Genomic DNA, 17662 nt, shown 5'->3' on the forward strand with positions numbered 1-17662 from the left:
ATCTCATTCAAGAAAAGCAAATGATGAAATGAAGAACATCATGTAAAATACAACATCCGCTGGATCAATAATAACACTGCAATGAATGTTATATACTGAAATGAGTTTTTCAGTAAATGTTTAATCCTGTGATTGCTAAAAACAAAAACTTCAGTGCCCGGCTATTTAAGATAGTCATTTAGCACTTTATAAAAATAAAAAATATATTTGTAACCTGTTGTTTAAAGAATTTTAGTGTATGAAACAATGGGCACAGACAGGGTAGGGAAGCATTTAGGGAGGGAAAAACAAATTGTTAGTTCTTCTCTTTTTGTCCAAGCTTGAACTTTCAGAGTTGGATTTAGGGACTCAGGTTGTCCATGAAACAATCAGGAACAATGATTTATGGTCTGAAACTATGAGTTTTTTCTATAACTTCTGCATTGACCTACCAGCTGGATGTGAGCCGGGGAGTCTGCCTCCTGTGGGCGGGTCTCAGCAGGTTTACAGGAAATACGACTATCAGGAAGTGAAAAGTTTGTAAGATTTGTTTGTATCGTCAAAATATACTATTGATAATAGAAGTGTTCAAAGCGGTTCAAAGTTTAAGTCTAGTCTAAGTTAAAGACCGGATACGCACGTGTTCAAAGACAATCAGGTGTGAAAGCGTGTGAACGCTGCCTACGAAGTCTAAGGTAGGATTCAGTTGAAATGGTACTTCAGATGAAGCGCTTCCCTGCAGTGAAATAAAAGCCGAGAACAAGCGCGTTAAACTTCAGAAAACGTGAAACATTAACAGAGACGGAGTCATTTTTACTACTTGTAAGCAACATATTGTTATGAGCAGAGAGGTGAGAGCAATACTCACCGTATAAAGCATGAAGGTAAAAACGGAAGCTGCCTCATTGATGCATGCTGTCACTGCAGTGTTGAATAGGCCTGATAACAGCATGAAGGATAGTGACTACAACTATAGAGCCATTCGTAATATACACATATATACAGGGAACGATTTACCCACTTTTCTATAGATTATTTGGTCTGTGTAATTACAATCTGTGTGAAATTAAGCCAGTGTTTATACACAGTCATAATAGATATTGTTGCAGTTTTGTAACATAACATTTTTTGATCCAATTTTTAATCAATATTTTTATAATGCTTTACACCATATACAGACAGCTCCAGCAGCAGCAACAATGTACAGTGCCCACAAGGACTAAAAATCTGATTTAGCTCCATGATATATGATGTACATAACACCTGACATACTCAGATCATTTCACATTCACACAAATATGTTGTAAAAGTATAAATGTGGAAATATCAATACATCTATTGTATATGGATCCCATAATAAGAACTATAACCAAGGCATTTCACTGTTAAAAAATTGATAACCTTGTGAGGGAAATGACCGGAAGCCTGTTTGCACCATACCAGGATCCTGAAACTGAAGTGTGTCAATGTGTCTGGTTAAAAACTTTGGTCTGGAGTGAAAACCCTGAACAAGCAAAGGGCAGGTCAGATTAAAATGTACCAGAGAAATTCCACAGGATGAACCTTTGGGATTTCAGCAGTACTTCAACTCATGATTATTTACCCAATCCGTTCATTTATTTGTAAAAATTTGTTTAATGATCAGTTAATTGAAAATGTAGAAGCTTTAAATCGAGAATGTTCTGTCTTAAACGATTACTTGATTACACGGGCACATTATCATACACATTTTTATTTACCTGTTTGCATGGTAATGTTAGCATGCCAACATGCTGAAAGACCCGTAGAGCCTTGGTACACCTGAAGATGAAAAAGTACATCTTAGACTGATGAAAATTAGGGCGAATGTTGATGTAGAGCTGAGATATTTCACAGACCATTGACTCTTTTATTTTACATGAAAACAAGGCATTTTTTTCTGGTGACAAATCTTGACATTTTTTTCCTAGTAGTGGTAATGATCTACGAATGACTAAGCTGCTTCCCCGTTTTTTTATCAATCCACTTTATTTTTCTTTTGCTGATGTGAGCCTCTCAGAGCCACTAATATGACTGTATGCTTAACTATATCCTTGTTATTTACTGTATCTGGTGTAGGACCAGCTGAGGAGGCCATGAATCGAGTCCCCCTGCAGCAGCCACAGAGCTGCGGGTCCTGGGAGCTGAAGGAGCGCCTGGGGACCGGAGGCTTCGGGAATGTCACAAGATGGCAAAATAAGGTACATAAACCACATACTTCTAACTGTGATGGGATGTGATAGTAAACTGAATGACTGGAAATTCCTCCAAAAAGAGGATGTTTAAATAGCAAGCTGTTAGACTGACTAAAAATGTTAAACCATTTGAAGTGCTCAGATGGAAGATAAGTAAAGTAGCCCTGCCAGCATTTCCCAGAAGACATCAGCTACGTCATAAACAGTGCAATTAACACTACCCTCAAAATGAAAGCTCCTAAAAAATGTCAATTTTGTCAAGTAAACCAATATATAACACTAATAGAACCAAATACAATATATATTATGAATATACAAATAAATATATATAAAAAAAATATTCTCTTGCCCTATTTACAAATAAATTAGGAACTTTAAAGTGCCCTCTTCAGGTTGCAGTAAAAACGACTCTCATTGCACATAAGGAACACATCACTGTTTGCTTGTTTCTTGGACAAGTGTGTGTTCAAAAATTCTTACAAAACATCAGATTTTCCACGTGAAACTCAGTGTTTTATTGGTTTCATATAGTTTTTTGTTTGTCTTTTTGCCGGCGATATTGGTGTTGTCATGATAGAAATGGATTAAATTGAAAATTTTTTTGATCTGAATCAAAAACGGTCACACACATAAACAAAAGGACGTAACAACAGTTTACAAATACAATAAAAAACACAGTGCCCCAAAAAGAGAATTTTGCTTCAAATTTGTGAATGGGTTTTCACCAGCACCTTTTCTTGAAAATAGCATGACATCAGTGCAGGAAGCTGTTTTCTTTCTGCGCCCGGTCCAGCCAAAAGTGTGTCTATTGTTGATTCCACTGAAAGTCACAGGATGAGAGTGAGGACACTATGGGAATATGAACACGCCCGCTTAGTGGACCTTCCTCTTCCTCCCTTCAGTATCAGCTGCAGCGGTGTTACTCATACTCACGCTCAAGGCAAACTCGGAGCTTTCATTGAACCAGGCAGCATCATCGTGTGAATTTAAATATACAGCACAAGTGATGGAAAGTCAGAAACTGTAGTGAATATGATCCCTCAGAAAATCTTTTCACTTGCACTTTCAAATAGAAGACATTTTTACATAGCCACTTCGTTTACATAAACACAAAGTCTGCTGACTTCCGCCTTGATAGCCGTAATTGTTTTGCGGAGTGAAAATTTGTCCTTCTGAAATCTTTTTTGAGGTTTTACACTGACAGTGTGTGTCACTACATTATAGTTTGTTTACACTGTAATAATTCTACTGCTGTTTGCAGTAAGCAAGGAAGTAATCATCAGCGCCACTGCAGACTGGGCTGTAGGAGTCAGCGGGAAAAACACAGGAGGAAAATGACCTAACTGAAGAGGGCACCGCTGGCACTGCTGCCGCCCCGATGATTAAGCTTCCTGTATACGAAATTTCCCGTCTTCCTGTATTAATGACAATAATGTGGGCTATTATTGGTTCACATATCACATTATAGGAAGCTGGGTGTCTGCTTTTCCTTGATGATGCCATGAGAAACAGGTAGTGAGATGTACTTGTGTTGCTCATTGATTTTGGCAAACGGTTAACTGTGCAGTTTGCTCTGCAGGTAAAGGTGTCACCATGCATGATACGTATTTGTGTCTTGGTTTGTTCTCTAAGTATATCATTCACATTGTATTAAATCCGTTAAAAACATTGTTTAAACATTTCCCCTGCTATGTGGCATCTGCTTCTGTTACATGATTGAAAATAATATCAATAGAGTTTCAATGATTAGTTGATTAACTGACTACTCGATTGACATAAAATTAATTTGTTACTTATTTAATAACTAAATAATAATTTCCGTAAATTGCCAAGCAAAACTGGCAAACATTCACAGACCCCAGCTTCTCAAATGTGAACATTTACTGATTATTCTTGAACTGGCATTGCGGTAAATTAACTATATATTGTTTTGTGTGTGTGTGTGTGTGTGTGTGTTTGTTTTCAGGACACAGAGGAGCAGGTCGCTATAAAGCAGTGCCGTCAGGAGCTGAGTGACAGAAACAAAGAGAGATGGTGTCTGGAGATCCAGATCATGAAGAGGTCAGTTTCACTCTCACGTGCATCGACCTACAAAAAGGTCCCAGAGCAAAAACGTAGTAGTCCCTCCTTGGCCCCTCCGCCCCGTCCTCTGTCACCTTCAAATACCAGTCTTGTACAGGACACACAGCAGACACATGGCAGCTTGTGCCATGTTCCCTTTTCTTAGGCAGTAGACAGTGAAGATGAGGAGAGAGGGCGGATGATTGGCAACAATCAGTGTTCCTTTGCTATAAACAGAATTTATGTGGGATTATGAACCATACAAGCAACGGTTATGGTCTCAGGATCAGGTCATGAAGCAGGACCTGAGGTTTCGTTCTGTAACACACAGGGAGTAAACTGTTTTGTTAGCTTTTAGTTTGTCCATGACAAATTACCTAAACTCTTCCCGCTGTTTACAAAAGATTCCCGAGTCTCTTTTTCCACAGTGATGCATCTCAGTGTGTGACAAGTTTTTTTTTTTTTTACTCGGCTGAAGAAATTGGTGATTTCCCCGTTTCTCTTTACCGTCCAAACTCTTTCACACCTTGCCCTAAAGCCCGTTCTGGCATGAGAGAGAAGTTTTGGTTTGACTTGTTGTGACTCACCCTGGTATATTCCATGACAAACTGGGTGCTAATGAGTTTGACATTTGACTTTTATGTACCCATCTGTTTCGCAAATTTTCTCAAAATACGAAAACTAAATTTCTATCCTGAAATAGTAAAAATCACACAAGACATGAAACAATTAGAACAGCATGGAAGTTTGGGTTTATTTTGGTCTTTTGGTGGTTATTTCTGACGGGGGAAAGTGCCACCTCCTCGTTTTGCTCAGGTTTTGTTTGTGTTTCATTTCCACACACGTCTGCGTTGTCAATTAACAGTTTCAGTTTTGGTGTCGGGTCACTGGAGATGGATGGTAGCTTGTCCTGGTTTTGATTGTCTTTGAGATGCGGTGTGTATATGTGTGTGTGCGTTCATGCGTGCATGTGTGTGTTAGTTTTGTCATTTGCTGGTGCAAACATGAGTATTAAACCACTTTTCTTTCCTAGTCCCAATTTAACAAGTGTGTTGTTTTCAGACAGACACAACCACAGCCCTCCCATGCACCCACGCTCGACTCGTGGAGAAACCACAGGGCAGGGGACACATACATGGCAACCTACCATTATGTTATTACAGCTACTTAACACAGATTTAAACATACACATATACTGAAAAACAACACTTTCACAATGTTTTTGAGTTATGATGTGTTTAAAGAGCTTGTATTGCATTCATTTCGCATCTGCTGAATTTTTAATTCAAAACCAAGGAAAAAAATAATAAAAATTTTATTCATTCCACAATCTCATGCATGTTCACTATTTCATCCCACTCTAACTGTGATTCCATCCACTCTCCAAAATGTTTTCAATTACAGTCAAGAGAGGCAGAACAAAAGATGAGAGAAATAGTTTCCACATCAGATCATATATGTAGCGCTGTGTCGGAGAGGGTCTATAGTAACACAATATCACTACACTACTTCTAAACATGTTAAGGTTTACAGTGTTTTCTCCTGTAATGTTAGCTAACACTGTAGATCTGCAGGGGAAAAAACATTTTAATGAATAATAATGACTCCACTGTTCTATGGAAGAATCCTCTCTCCTGTTACTGTCGCTGTTACAACACACCGATTGCATGTGCTACAGTCTTGTAGCTTCAGTTTGTATCAAATTCTTGCTGGCTCTGGTATCACTTTGAGATTGTTATCTTTCAATTGCTCCATTGCTTTTTTAACAAAGCCGTGACCCTGTGGTAATCATAAACACATTGTTTCATTCAGAGTTACGAGACGGTGAAGAATGGGAAACAGGAAAAGTAATACAGCTGGTCCAAGAGGTGTTGGGGGAGGACGATGTAATCAGTTTTAAAGATTATTAATTACCTAATGAACAGGTTTGCATATATTTAAGGTATATTTGTTGGACGCTGCAATGATGCAAAAAACAAAATTAGAAGTGTACATGTCTGATTGTACGTAATGTAGGTTTTTTAAATTTTCTGTAATTTATGCTTTTTTTTCTTGTGAATTGTTGGATACTTTTACCTCTTTAGGCTTCTAAAACCTGTTAAAGAAAAAATTTGCTTACAGGGGGAAACGCTCTTAACTCATTTACATATACAAGCAGGGTGGCAAGTAGACAGTGTTTCATGTTACAAAACCAAAAGGATTGGAAAACATGGGTCTAGATCTAGATCTGTACATTTTTCGCAGATTCTCTTTTATCATCAAATTATATGAAATTTATATGCGCACATATAAATCTTAGGCATCTAATATGGCAGCTTTTGGCAACGCGTTTATTGTGTACATTCAAAGTACAGATAAAAGTATGATTCACAGTGCAGCCCTCTGACTGATGTCTGCTCATCTTTATTCACTCAGGTTGGATCATGTTAACGTCGTTGCAGCCAGAGAGGTTCCTGAAGGAATGCAGAAAATGGTGGCCACCAATGACCTGCCACTGCTGGCCATGGAGTATTGCCAGGGAGGAGATCTAAGAAAGGTAGGAGTCTGTGATGTGTCTGGGGGAGTGTGCGCACATACTGTATGTGGTTAAGGATACAAGATTAAAGCTGAAAGACCATTGGGTTAAAGTATTAAATCACAATAAATGAATAAGGAGGAGTAGGCGGGTGTATCGATATTTCTTTTTGTACCACTTTTCCCGGCTCTCTCAGCGCCAGGCCTGAAGATATTTTTGTCTTTGTAAACCTTCACAGCTTTTCTTGTTTGTATCAGGGTCAGAAATCACTCAGGTCCTCCAGCAAAATATTCTTTAAAAAAAATCATCAAGTTCCTGTGAAGGAAAAACATCCAAATCATTTTGTAATTCACTGAGTTTAAGGTACTCAGGCATTTGCTTGCAGTGCATTGTGGGGGAGAAATCTGGCGCAGTTTTTAATCCGAAACCAACCGAGTGCGCAGCCTGAGGCGATGTTGGCACCAGGCAGCCAGCAGAAGAGGAGAATGCCAACCATCACAAAACCACAGTGTCATAAAAATTTCAAAGCATCCCAGATGGTCAAAAACTAAGCCGTGGAGTTGGGGGCAGATGGAGCGGTTAGTGGGGACAGAGAGTGGAAAACAGCCCCATCCTCTTTTGTCAGGCCTGCCACAAGTTTCCAGTCGTGGAACAATTTGAAAATATATTTCTTTTTAAAGTAAAGTGTTACAACAAAGCTTTGATTTGCCAATTCACAACCAGCAATACCGCTGAAAATCAGCAAACAATGCAAACAAAAAAAAAAGATGTGGTTTGTTTTCTGCTTGAATCTGAGCCCGTTCATGTCCTCTGAAGTATGTCAGATCTCTTAGAAACACAAAAAATAGCTTTTTATAGAATAAAAGAGCAGGACGTTTTAAAACATAAAGAAGATTGATGAACCCTTGGCTAAGCCTGTGTCTCACAGTATTGTTTTCTTCCCATGGGTCATACTATTCAAGTATCAAATGTCTGTGTTTGTGTTCTCTGCAGTATCTGAACCTTCTGGAGAACTGCTGTGGAATGAGGGAGGGCTCTGTTTTGATTCTGTTACGGGACATTTGTAAGTATCCTGTTCAATCCTCAGCTTCAACGTCACTATTATGAAATCCTTAATTGTGCGTATGTGAAAGGGAGCGATTGATCTCGTGATCTCGCAGGGTGATTAGTTTCCTGTAGTATGGAGTAAGTCGTCATAGTGACCAGTATCGTGATGTCACCAATGACCATTAACCACCAGCCTCTTAGTCACCCTGGGGGCTGCCCCACGCAGACGGGCTTACGTCAACAATCGGACTCTGTCGTTGTTTTTCACAAACACAATGTACGAACGCTCACATCAACACAGTGTGTATTACATGCTGTATAAACAGCATGAGAGGAGACACATATGGTATGGATCACACATCTAGAGTGGAGGGTAGAGTAAGACAAACAAGCGCGTGCACGCACACACACACACATACACACACACACAAACTCCTTTTTCCTGTTACCCACTGGTGGACGTTTCCTGATAATGAGTGATCCCCTTTAAACTGTTTCACGATTGAGGAGAAAGACACAGGCATGCGGGTCCACACCCACCAACGCACACTCTCACTCACACACTCATACACACACCTACACAAACACACATGCATTTTAGGGGCCAGAAGGTTATAAGTTCCGCTACATTGAACTCTCATTGCCAGCACACACACTAGTCACCCTCTGACGCAAGTGAGGCAGCATTATTGTTCTTTAACTTCAGTTACAGCAGATTAAAGGCTTACATGTGTCGATACGAGTCTTATCCTCTTATGAGACTCATTAAACAGCCACTTAACACCAGGCTGAAAAGCTTGTGTTTTATAGTCCTCTGATTAAAATTTTCAAGCCTGTTTCACTGTCTTACGCATCCTTCTCTGTTGCACCTATTGCACCTGTAACCACGCCCAGCAGTGATGTCACAGGCTCCCGGAGTACATCTTTACATCACTGCAGTGAGGGCAGGAGTTAGACCACCGGAGGTCAGCAAACATAAGATTCTCAGCGACTGCTCAGTTGCTTTTAAAAGAGTAAATTAACAACCTCTGAACATCTCGCTGCAGTGAGGTAAAAGTGTACTCTAGGGCGTGTCAGTGCACTGTGACATCACTGTTAGGTGTGATGCAACAGAGCGCACTTCTGACCACATCCTTTGGTGATGCTGGGTGTGATCAGAGGTGAAACTTTCGACCGGAGAGGGCAGTGACTTGTCTCAAGTGACGAGACTTGAGTCAGTGTCGGCTCAGGCTGAAACCTAAGTTTGAAAATTAAAAAGTGTGTGTGTGTGTGTGTGTGTGTGTGTGTGTGTGTGTGTGTGTGTATAGACATTTTACACTTGTAGGTCCTGGACAAATCTTTGGCATTTCTGTAGTGCAATTTCTTTCCTTTGTATACATTTTCCTGTATATATACGTCATTTGTATACACATTAATATCTATCTGCAATAAGCTAATATCGGTCCATACATCCGCCTGGCCAATTTTTCAGTCTAGCTCTAGTTTATGTGCAGCATTAACCTCTTTCATATGAGAATCTTAGCCAAGTTTATAAAGGTAAATTCAGACTTACGCTTTTAAATGTTCCTCTAAATATGCTGTTCGTTCGTATTTTCTTCCGCAGCTTCGGCTCTGACCTACCTCCATAAGAAGAGGATCATCCACAGAGATCTGAAGCCAGAAAACATTGTGCTGCAGCAAGGAGAGAAGAGAGTGAGTTAAAGACCCCGTGAACCATCTTGTTATGACAAATACACCCAAGCCACAGCAAAGAAGTCGTATAAAGGCTTTTTGCCTCTATGTGGGTTATGTGGAATAAGTGCAGGAGACTCGTCTCTCTCACGTCCACGTTTACACTCACCAGTCGCTGCACTGAATATTTAATGTGGAAAACTAAATCCTTTAACTTATCCTTAGCGGTTACGTGGAACTTTCGGGGTTGTCTTGCTCTTACATTCCTCTGTGGGCCCCCTTTTGTTTAGTTATAACAAATCATAGCATCCTGCAATAGGAACCAGGGAAATGAAAAATTGCTTTATAACTGAGGCTAGACGTATTAAAGATGTTTATGCACACTGCTGTGTTTATGGCATCTTAACAAAACAAACTTTATCTGCACTAAGTTTATAGTTTTGCATGAAAACTTATTTTGTCTTTCATACTAGAGAAACAATAGAGCCAATATAAACAACGTAACATTTTTGTTATTATCTTTTTCTATGCTCTCTCCTCCCTAATCTTAGTTGATCCACAAGATTATAGATCTCGGCTACGCTAAAGAGTTGGACCAGAGCAGCCTTTGCACATCATTTGTGGGAACACTGCAGTACTTAGTAAGTGATGAAACACAGGTGGACATGTTTTACACATCATTTCCTCGCTGTGTTATAGACAGTAAAAGCTTTAACCTGTTTTTTTTTCTTTTCTCTCCTTCCATCTTCTCAGGCTCCAGAGCTGATTGAGAGGCAGAAGTACACGGTCACTGTGGACTACTGGAGCTTCGGGACTTTGGTGTTTGAGTGTATCACAGGATTTCGCCCTTTCTTACCGACCTGGCAGCCTGTCCCCTGGTAGTACCACCTTTCAAAATTTTCAAGAAGTCATCAGTAAGCAATTGAAGTCATGTTTCCCCAAAACTAGGGAGGATGATAAATTTCAAAATTTTCCACCATGACTCTTCTCAAATTTTTTTATTTTTTATTTTAACACTCCCTCACTCCCTACCTTTGTGACTACATCCTAGCTTTTGCAAAAAATATACTGAACAATGATATTTTTGATGTTAAGCAATGATAAGCTTAATTCCAACTGATTATTGTTACGTGACTGGATTTCAAACACACACTGAATTTATAAATACACAAAGCAAAGAATTGCAGGATATGTGGGTTGTGCCAACTTCAATGCCCCTTGTCGCCAATATGATAAAAGAAAAAGAAACAACAACGGGTTGGGTGTAACAGACGTGTGTAGGACCCAAATGCAGCACACAGTTTGACAAAAGCAGACCCTAATTTTAACCAAAGCAGAAGCTGGAGCTGACAGGTAAATCCAAAAAAAAAAAAGGCTGGGGTATGTGTCCTGGGTGAGTGTAATCAGGGGCAGCTGTGTGGCCAGGTGAACGGAGTTGGCTTGATGAGGTGGGCGTGGCTAATGCAGGGAGGTGAAGGGGAACAAGGTGAAAGGAAACCTGGCTGGATGACAGGGAGTGTTGAAGTGAGGCAGGTGAGCTGAGATGCAGAACTGTGACATCTGGGTTAAACAGAGAAAAAAAAAATACTCCTCCATTGCTGCATGTATCATTTGCAGATTGGAATTTACAGTCGTCACACTGAGGATAAAATTGGGGACAAACATTTATACCCTCACGAAACAAAGATAAACAACTCTGATCCAAAATGTTTAGAGCTTCTCTCTCTCATATAATCCATCTGTTTCCTTTTTAGGCACAATAAACTGAGGCTGAAGCAGGACGATGACATTGTCGTCTATGAGGACCTCTCCGGGGAAGTCCGCTTCTCCAAACACGTGCCCCAGCCCAACAACCTCAACAGGTGTTTTTACATTTGACAGGCCCACACATACACATAAAAATGCTACTTTAAAGACCCTTATTATCTCAGTGTAACATGCTTACTGTGGTTTCACAGTCTGTTATTAGAGAAAATGGAGAGGTGGCTGCAGCTGATGTTGAAGTGGTCTCCTCAGGAGAGAGGCAAAGACCACGATGCTACTCCCAGCAACTGCTTCTCCCAGCTGGAGATCATACTACAGCTCAAGGTTCATTGAGTAATTCATTCATTTATTCTTTTACTATGTCATCCCCCGTTTTTGTTCTACTGTTGAATATTACTCAGACATCACTGGTCTGACGTTGACACATTTCTTTGAATCTGTGGTCCAGCATTAAACCAATTACCTCAGAGACTGATGGCTGTACTGTAATTAAAGGCGCAGTTTCTTCTCAGTTTCTAAAGTTTGGTGGGATTCGAAGGGATTTTGTACCTTTTTTTGATTCCTTAGACCAACACATTGACTTGTTCCATCTTCATGTGCTTGGTCCTTCTTGTTCCCCTCAGCTGGTTCACGTCCTAAACATGATGTCTGCTAAGATCCTGACGTACTCGGTCTCGGACGATGAGACCGTGGCCGACCTGCAGCTGAGAATAGAAAAAGACACCGACATCCCCGCAGCCAATCAGGAGCTGCTGCTGGAGGCGGGATTAGCCTTGGAGCCTAACGGACTGGCCACGCAGTGTGCCATAGATTACACAGTAATATCTAACATAAACACCGTACACACCCTGCCTTCACAGATTATTCAACAACACAATGTGCTAATGGACCTGAGTCATAGTATTATTATAATCTGTGTCTGTAGGAAATAGATGGTCGACGGACAGACTTGCCTCTGGTCTTCCTGTTTGATCGCTCCTCTTGCAGTTATGAGCCCCAGTTTGCTCCTCGCACGCTCCCTGAAAACATCCGCTTCGTGCGTAAGTTTGTTTTCTCTCAACTAAGCATATTAAAAAAGTGCAGTGCCTGCAAGATTTATTTTGTGGTGTTTTGTTTTTTATTTTTATGCCGATGTCAGTTAGTTCAGTTGAATGTGCTTTAGAGTGTAAACACAAAAAACTGTTAAATAATAATCAAGCAATTATATAAGATATATGTTCTTTCAGGGTTCCTGAAATAAATTTCCAGTGGAAGTTTTGCATTGGGTTTTTGATAAATTAAATAACTGAACAAAATTTTTTAACCATATTTAACCCCCCCCCACACACACACACACACACACTACTAATATGAAAAGAAAATTAACACTGTACAACCAAATTCTTAGTTAAGATGATTTACAGTTGTGACTTACACTGTAGAAAAATATATTTTAGTATGAACCATGAACCTTATTATCTACCTGAACTGACTACAAACTGTACTCAGTTGAATAATATACGATTACAACATCCATTGCTTTTTTCTGACTTGTGTGTTTTGTGTGTGTGTTTGTGTGTTTCTTTGTCTCTGTCTTTCTCATAGAGACTGACCCCAAGCACCTTCTGGCTTACAGCCCTCTGAGGAGGACCTGCGGCCAGGCGTGGCACACCATCCGCTCCCTGAAGGAAGACTGGCAAAGACTGCAGCAGGGGCAGAAAGCTGCCATGTAGGACACACACAAATACACAAACAACCTCCCACACACGACACACACATGTATTACCTCTTTGATAAAACAAACACGTTTCTTTTCCTCCTTTTTCACTCCAGCATGAGCCTGCTGAGACACAACTCCTCACTGTCCAAACAGAAGAATGAGATGGTGTCCATGCACCAGAGACTCACAGCCAAGCTGGACTTCTTCACCACCAGCCTTCACATAGACATGGACAAATACCAGGAACAGACAGCCACTGGGATTGGTATTATGTTACAAAAACGTGTTGGTAGATAGTGGGGAAATTACATTACATTGCTACAACTGCATTTTTTCTGTCCTTCTGAATTATTTGTAGCTCTATTGAGTTGTTTCTTGCTTTTACTCCAAGCAGAAAGAGCACATGAATGTCAAAACAATTCATTTTGCCTCTGACTAATGATAGTCTTTTTACATTTTCTAGCGTCAGAGAAACTCCTCTGCGTGTGGAGGGAGATGGAGCAAACTGCTGTCAGCTGTGGTCAGGTAGAGTTGAGTGTGTTTCTGCGTGTGTGTGTCACTTGTCCTTTAAAAAGACTAAAACCCACATGTTTGGGTACCCAGGCCAAGGTGAGTGAACTGGAAGAAGAGATGATGCAGCTGCAGCCAGACATAGTGGATGTGCAGAGGCAGCCGTGGAGGAGTGGAGAGGCTCTGGACACACTGTAAGTCTGAACCGAACTGAACTGTAAAAAAGAAAAAAAAAAAAAACCCAATAAAAAACAACAGAAGCAGCTGCTTTGTTTATCTTGGTACATGCTTTCTTTTCCCTCTGTGGTCTCCAGGGAAGGAAGGGCCATGGAGCTGTTCCGTAAACTCAGGGAGAAACCCAGAGGTTTGGATTGTTCACGCATCTGTTCACTTCTTACTTAACACTCGTTCCGGTGCTTCCATGTTAAAATAAACCTCCATTTTACGTCTCCTCTGGCTTTCCCTTTCCCTCGCCCTGCTCAGACCAGAGGTGCTCAGGAGACAGTCAGGAGGTGGTGCGTCTGGTACTTCAGGCTGTGCAGTTCTATGAGAAGAAGCTCAGAGACTTCTACACACACCTCAGGTACTCATGCACAAAACACTATTTTTTTTTTTTTTTTTATTTATCAAACTATTCCCAGGTCACACTAAACAGTGCTGTTCCCCAGTCATCAAGACCAAGCACACCTTTTGAAGCATAACCAGTATGGTCATTGTGTTGGAAAAATGTGGGTTGGGGAACTGAATGAGTACCGAGCAGCTCTGTTGTTGCAGTGCGTTAACTTCCATTTGAGAATTTATGTATCTAAATAAAAATGAAACGCGTTGTTGTCAGACACACTTACATTTATGGTCCTCACTGTGGTTTTGTAGAGCATAGTCGGGGGCCAATTTATAGGCATACTTCCTGTATCAGAGCTTTACAAGTTTAGTACTAGTGAATTTATTAATACGTGATGTATTATTTCCATACAGATTATATGAGAGGCCACTATAATGGGCAGTTAAGATTAGTTATTAGGCTCTGAACCTCAAACACTTTGAGTTAGTGTCTGGAGTTTTGTTTAGAAATAAGTAAAAAAAACTAAAATAAAAGGAATTGTAATCATAAGTGGACTTTTTCGCAACGTGCGTTTTGGCACATCACAGCAGGCAGAGCGCAGGTGTGAATAGTAAGATTGCAGACAATCAGGAGAGGGAAGTCTTTGTCAGTCTGTCTGGTATGTAGACGCCCGCACAGTCCTGAGAAGAGCTCTAATCAGGCAGGATAAGTGAAAACATTTGTGCTGGTGACTTGTTAACATTTACAGCTGTAATGTGATGACTAAGTGTAAAAGGTGACAAGTTTTTAACGCTTAATTAAGGGCATACTGACATTTATAACTTGAAGTTTGATTGCTTATTATAAAGTTATAAAAAATAGTAGATATGTTTGTCATAAATGATCAATAATCAATGGGAGGAGTCTGTTCACAACATGGCAACCCAAAAACGCTTTTTTATTTAAGTATCAAAGCAGCTTATTAGTTATCAATAATAATTCATGGCTGATCCATTTAACATGTATGTAAATACGGTCACGGCACAAAACAGTTCATTTCTTCTTCCGTACTGAGCCAATACTCTTGCGTGTGTTACGCAGTAAGACGGCGGTGTGCCGTCAGCGTGTGATGGAGCTGCTGCCGAAGGTGGAGGGCGTGGTCCAGAAGATGGCAGAGAGCGAACAAGTCCTGATGAGTCTGCAGGAGAAACGACAGAGGGAGCTGTGGAACCTGCTCAAAGTCGCCTGTGTGAGGACGCTGCTCACACACACACACACACACACACACACACACACACACACACCACACACACACACACACACACACTCTCCCACCTCTGCTCTTCTTTAAGGGATATCTGTTATATAATGTAAAGCCTCATATAATAATCATTGAATACCAGCAGGTACGCACATGTTGATGAGTTTCACTGGATTTATCTAATTCTCAAGGACCACTAACAGTATGTTTTTAGTTTGCTGTCATTATTGATCCATTTGGAATATTGGCTCCACTTTAACCATAAGAATATGTTGTCTTATGTAGAGTAAAGTTCGCAGCCCAGTGAGTGGGAGCCCTGATGGATTACGCACCCCCTCGTCAGTGCCGCCTCTTCTGACCCCGAGACAAAGCCTACAGCAGCTGTAAGTGCACTGACACACACACACACACCACACACACTGTGGTTTAAAGGATGTTTTCCGTTCGTGGTCTAAGACTCATCTTTTGCAGATGTTATTAACATCTACAGAAAATAAATTTGACACGCATATATTGGCGCACAAAGACACATCTTATTAGAATATTCTTGAATTCAATACATTTTTGGGTTTTAAACACATCTGCCAATGTGGCAAGTCAAAGTCGTGGGAGTTTTCTTTGTGTCCTGATGATCTCCTACAAACTCACAACTTGTAATTTTGCTTTCACACGCTCTCCAGCTCTGTTTATTTTCATTCAAAGACGCGTATCATGGGGCGTCGTGTGGCGTAGTGGTCTAATCAGGCAATACACGTCCTGTACAAACACAGATAAACTATTATCCGAGTGACATCTTCATGAGTCATGAATCAAACATTGGGTATGTCTGCAGTGATGAGTCTCTCGTGGAGCAGAGCAGGACGTTTGAGAGTCGACTCCAGAGCTTGCTTCATGACACCATCCAGGAATCAGAAAACAGTATGGAGGTATGCACATGCTCACGCACATACACACATTACTCCCCTTTTTCAGCTCTTATACTTGGTACTCTTATATACTCTCACAATCTTATACGTCTTGTTTTGATGCCAAGCAGCTTTTATTGGATTTGTCCGAATTACGTGGAAGATTATTAAACTCACCGCCCTTCTGTTTTTGTCCTAGATGTTGAGGGAGTGGACGTGGCTGCACGGAGGCCAGAGTTTCTCCAGTGACCTCTCCTGAATTGGGGCTCATTCTTTGATTATGTGTGATACTGTACTGCCTCCGTGTGGATGGGATGTCACACTACATTGGGATGTAGTACCGGCTGTTCTGACAATGTGAATGCAGTAATGGCTGCTGGCACATATTTGTTCAACCAGATTAGGGAGTAGGTAAACATACTCACTGCAAATATTTAGAGCACTGAAGCCAATTCTAATTCTGATAATGACTTATATCAGAGAAAGAGAATTATTATTTATTTACCTATCTGAAAGTTTAAAACAACCATGAAATAGGTTCAACCGTTCCACTGATCTTGTCATATGATCCCCCCAGTCTTACAGTATACAGAGAGGCTTGAAGAGCTTCAAACTGGATCATCTATCATCTTTCCTGAATCATCCGAGACTTACAAACTGCAAATTTCATCCTCAAATTTATGCACAAGAAAGTTCATGAACGTAAATAATGTGTTACAGAATTGTAACCAGTTCAGTCTTTGTTTTCAAACCGTACATTTTAGTTACATTTGTTTCACCATGTTTGTTGGACAGTTTATTCAAAAAGTTTGATTGTAGATTTAATACTATGTACCACGATATTAAAAAATAATGGGTTTTAGTTATAGTTTAAAAGTATCTCTGCCTTGAACTGTGTGTTATGTACCAAAATGTTATTGCACATCAGTTTTTATTTGTGTTTATCACTGGACTGTCTTTTTTGTTTTGTTTTGTTTTACTAAGACAATCATTGAACATGGGAAACTATAATAACTTTATGCTAAATGACTATGAATGTGATCTTTTTTTTACATTCACTGATAATAATACGAAGGGTGACACAATAACAAGAACACCTGTACAATGTGGTGCAGTCCAGGTTCCATGCAATAATGAGCAATAAAGTGAAGACAACACAAATATTACATAACTCTTTTGGCCTTGGTCCAAGATGGTGATAAAAGGTTGAAAACATAATTGATTTCCAAGCATTTCCTTGTTTTGTTAAACAATGCAAATGCAAAAATAGTCGCATTTTCTGTTGTAAAACTGTGAATACAGTTACCAAATTAGAGCTAAATTAGCATTCACATTACCTCCTTTATATTTGAATCTGTGCTGCATCATCATTTTTTTCTTTGCTGTGCCCATCTTAATCCCAACTATTGGAGGCAGACTGCTGTATATAGAGTTATGTTACATTACCGTGTGTCTCGAAGTCTATTTGTGTACATACTCTATGCTGTTCAGATTGT

The 17662-nt window shown here is 40.2% G+C and overlaps 1 protein-coding gene across 2 annotated transcripts; it reads left to right on the forward strand.

The window, feature by feature from the left end:
• Positions 1–470: 470 nt before the first annotated feature.
• On the forward strand, positions 471–17045 carry ikbkb (inhibitor of nuclear factor kappa B kinase subunit beta). 2 transcript variants are annotated; one of them, XM_056376320.1, is made up of 22 exons: positions 471–674; positions 2077–2198; positions 4159–4253; positions 6669–6789; positions 7762–7831; positions 9419–9507; positions 10038–10127; positions 10240–10364; positions 11241–11348; positions 11445–11574; positions 11874–12068; positions 12176–12290; positions 12835–12958; positions 13063–13214; positions 13413–13474; positions 13553–13653; positions 13774–13823; positions 13943–14042; positions 15102–15249; positions 15547–15644; positions 16094–16187; positions 16366–17045. In XM_056376320.1, exons 2-22 carry the CDS (start codon positions 2094–2096, stop codon positions 16423–16425), a joined length of 2232 nt encoding a protein of 743 aa, XP_056232295.1. In that variant the 5' UTR covers positions 471–674; positions 2077–2093; the 3' UTR covers positions 16426–17045. The 2 variants fall into 2 exon arrangements, with proteins under 2 accessions (XP_056232295.1, XP_056232294.1); XM_056376319.1 differs by having other exon boundaries at positions 13413–13653.
• Positions 17046–17662: the final 617 nt, after the last annotated feature.

Source organism: Seriola aureovittata, chromosome 5, assembly GCF_021018895.1.
Source record: "Seriola aureovittata isolate HTS-2021-v1 ecotype China chromosome 5, ASM2101889v1, whole genome shotgun sequence".
Taxonomy (NCBI): Eukaryota; Metazoa; Chordata; class Actinopteri; order Carangiformes; family Carangidae; genus Seriola; species Seriola aureovittata.